The 2,815-nt window shown below is 36.7% G+C and overlaps 1 protein-coding gene across 1 annotated transcript; it reads left to right on the top strand.

Annotated features, from left to right (window-relative positions):
* On the top strand, window positions 1-2,815 carry itln3 (intelectin 3). The gene is made up of 7 exons (XM_019115918.2): window positions 1-177; window positions 371-517; window positions 1,097-1,344; window positions 1,431-1,589; window positions 2,161-2,281; window positions 2,362-2,465; window positions 2,538-2,815. Exons 1-7 carry the CDS (start codon window positions 57-59, stop codon window positions 2,652-2,654), a joined length of 1,017 nt encoding a protein of 338 aa, XP_018971463.2. The 5' UTR covers window positions 1-56; the 3' UTR covers window positions 2,655-2,815.

A 2,815-nucleotide genomic window follows, 5' to 3' on the forward strand; every position in this document is an offset into this window, starting at 1 on the left:
TGACACAATGTTGCACAATAAGTCAGTTTCACTCCAGATATAAGCTCGGATGGGAGATGAAAGCTGAACAGAAGAGAGAAATCTTCATCAGACTTCATCAACGAACAGCTAAAAACTCAAGAGCCATGCTACGCTTCATTTTCTTCCTGATGTGTCTTTTGCAGTTAAGGCACACAGGTAAGTGGACTATGATTATGAATATTTAGTTGCAAATAAATCATACGTTTTACAAGAAAATACTATTTCAGTCTTTTTTACTTTAAAAAATTCACATTTTACTCAGTGTGCCATTTCTTTGCAATTATTTGTGAAATTTACTAACAATTTCTGAGAGACAGTTGTTTGAGTTCATCTGTCTTGTTGTCTGCAGTGCTGAGTGTTACGGAAGCTGTCACTGCAAAGCCAATTATCATAAATGGCACCTACATAAACCCTGAATTAGGCAAGTATCATGCTAGGTTGAGGACCCTCGCTCGCAGCTGCCTGGATATCAAAGAGAAAAACAACGCTTCACAGGGTAAGCACTCTGGAAGTGAAATTAGTTAGGTTAGGTTTTATTCAAAGTTGCATTTTTAAAGCCATTCTGAAAATACAAACACAGCACAAATCAAATGTTTAGACACACTGAATTTTTTAAGTCGCTGGGGTATATTTGTAGCAATAGCCAAAAATACTTTTAAATATAAATACTTAAAAATACGATTGCCAAAAATCATTAGGACATTAAGTAAAGATTATGTTCCATGAAGATATTGTGTAAATTTCCTATTTTAAATATATCAAAACTTAATTTCTGATTAGTAATATGCATTGCTAAGGACTTCATTTGGACAACTTTAAAGGCGATTTTCTCAATATTTAGATTTTTTTTTTTTGCACCCTCAGATTCCAGATTTTCAAATAGTTGTATCTCAGCCAAATATTGTCCTCCTAACAAACCATACATCAATGGAAAGCTTATTTATTTTGAAAAATTGACCATTATGAATGGTTTTGTGGTCCAGGGTCACATTTGTCCAAATGTAAGGACATTGGCATGCTTTCTGTCAAGTTCTTCTCTTTATTAAAGTGAAATCTGGGGTCTGTTTCTCCTCAGATGGCATGTACATCCTGACAACAGAGAGCGGTACATACTACCAGGCTTTCTGTGACATGACCACAGCCGGTGGTGGCTGGACTCTGGTGGCCAGTGTCCACGAGAACAACATCAAAGGGAAGTGCTCTCTTGGTGATCGCTGGTCAAGCCAGCAGGGAAACGACCAAAACCTGCCTGAAGGAGACGGAACATGGGCAAACACTGTAACATTCGGCAGTGCGGAGGGCTCTACTAGTGATGACTACAAGGTACATTCCCACACAAAACCTCAGCCCACCACTGAGAGGATAGTAATGCTTTAAATCTGACGACCCAATGCTGTCGTATCCCACAGAATCCTGGGTACTACGACATCTCTGCAAAAGACGTATCAGTGTGGCATGTTCCCAATAATGAGCAACTGAAGAGCTGGACGTCTTCTGCTATCCTGCGCTACCATACAGAAAGCCAGTTCCTCACAGAGCATGGTGGAAACCTTTACCACTTATTCAAGGTGAAACACATAAAATTCACCAAGCACATATGTACTTCTACTTTAAAGAGGATGTGCATACTGAAATAAAAGTGCAGAAAAGCTACTTACAGTCTCAGTGAACTGAAATATATATATATATATATATATATATATATATATATATATATATATATATATATATATATATATAAAAACACTGATGATTGACAAGAAATGATCTAGTATCTTGTGGACAGTTGGATTGGATGACACAAATCAAAAAACAGCAAAAATTAAATAGTTATTATTATATAATGCATTATAAAATTAGTTTTAAGTATGCCCTGTAATGCACTTTATTGTATGATCACAATACATTATAATACTTGTATATTCATTGTTACACCTTTAGAAAGTACAATGCATAAGGGCTTTAAGTAAAGTATTACCAAATATTCTAAAGATCAAAACTTGTTTCACAAAAAACATGCATACGTTTTTTTTTTTTTTTTTTTTTACTTTTATAAAACCACAAAAATGAACACTTAATTTTAAGAACACTTTAATTAAAAATGAAATGTTTTGCAATTTTGCATGACTGTTTGAACAGAAATACCCTGTGAGGTTTGGAGCAGGACAGTGTAAGAGCGACATGGGACCCAGCAGTCCGGTGGTGTATGATACTGGAGACAAAGATTCAACTGCAAACTTATATGGACCATCTGTTGGAAGTATTGAACTCTATATGGCATAGAGAACATGCATACGCAGAAATACTGGGTACAAACCATGTTTGTTCTGTTTATCTCAGAGGAGTTTGAGTCCGGCTTCATCACCTTCAGAGTGTTTAACGCTGATCAAGCAGCTGTGGCCATGTGCTCTGGAGTTAAACCTACTGAATGCAATCCTCAACATGTAAGTCATGGTTTTTTAGTCTAAACAAATCACATTACAAAGCTATCAGACTGATGTATGTGTGTTTTGCAGTATTGCATCGGCGGAGGAGGATTTTTCTCAGACCATCAGCAGTGTGGAGACTTCACTGCTCTGAAGCAAGTGTCTAAACATCTCACTCAATCCGCCGTGCTGCTCTTCTATCGTTAAAAGTCTCATTACCAGATGTCAAACATCAGCACGAGCATCTCTCAGTGTTGTTCACAGTAAATCACATGCTGAGCTGAACTGTACATGTACTAAGCTGTTAAAACATCAGTATTTCCTAACTGATGTGTGAATGTTTATATCAATAAACCTCTGCAAAAGTG

The sequence above is a fragment of the Cyprinus carpio genome, chromosome B14, assembly GCF_018340385.1.
Source record: "Cyprinus carpio isolate SPL01 chromosome B14, ASM1834038v1, whole genome shotgun sequence".
NCBI lineage: Eukaryota > Metazoa > Chordata > Actinopteri > Cypriniformes > Cyprinidae > Cyprinus > Cyprinus carpio.

Excerpts from the sequence above, each read along its gene's own strand:
- itln3 (XM_019115918.2), top strand. The coding sequence starts at position 57 with ATGAAAGCTGAACAGAAGAGAGAAATCTTCATCAGACTTCATCAACGA. Across the intron at positions 178-370 it reads TTTGCAGTTAAGGCACACAG|TGCTGAGTGTTACGGAAGCT; the intron begins GTAAGTGGACTA and ends TGTTGTCTGCAG. Across the intron at positions 1,590-2,160 it reads ACCTTTACCACTTATTCAAG|AAATACCCTGTGAGGTTTGG; the intron begins GTGAAACACATA and ends CTGTTTGAACAG.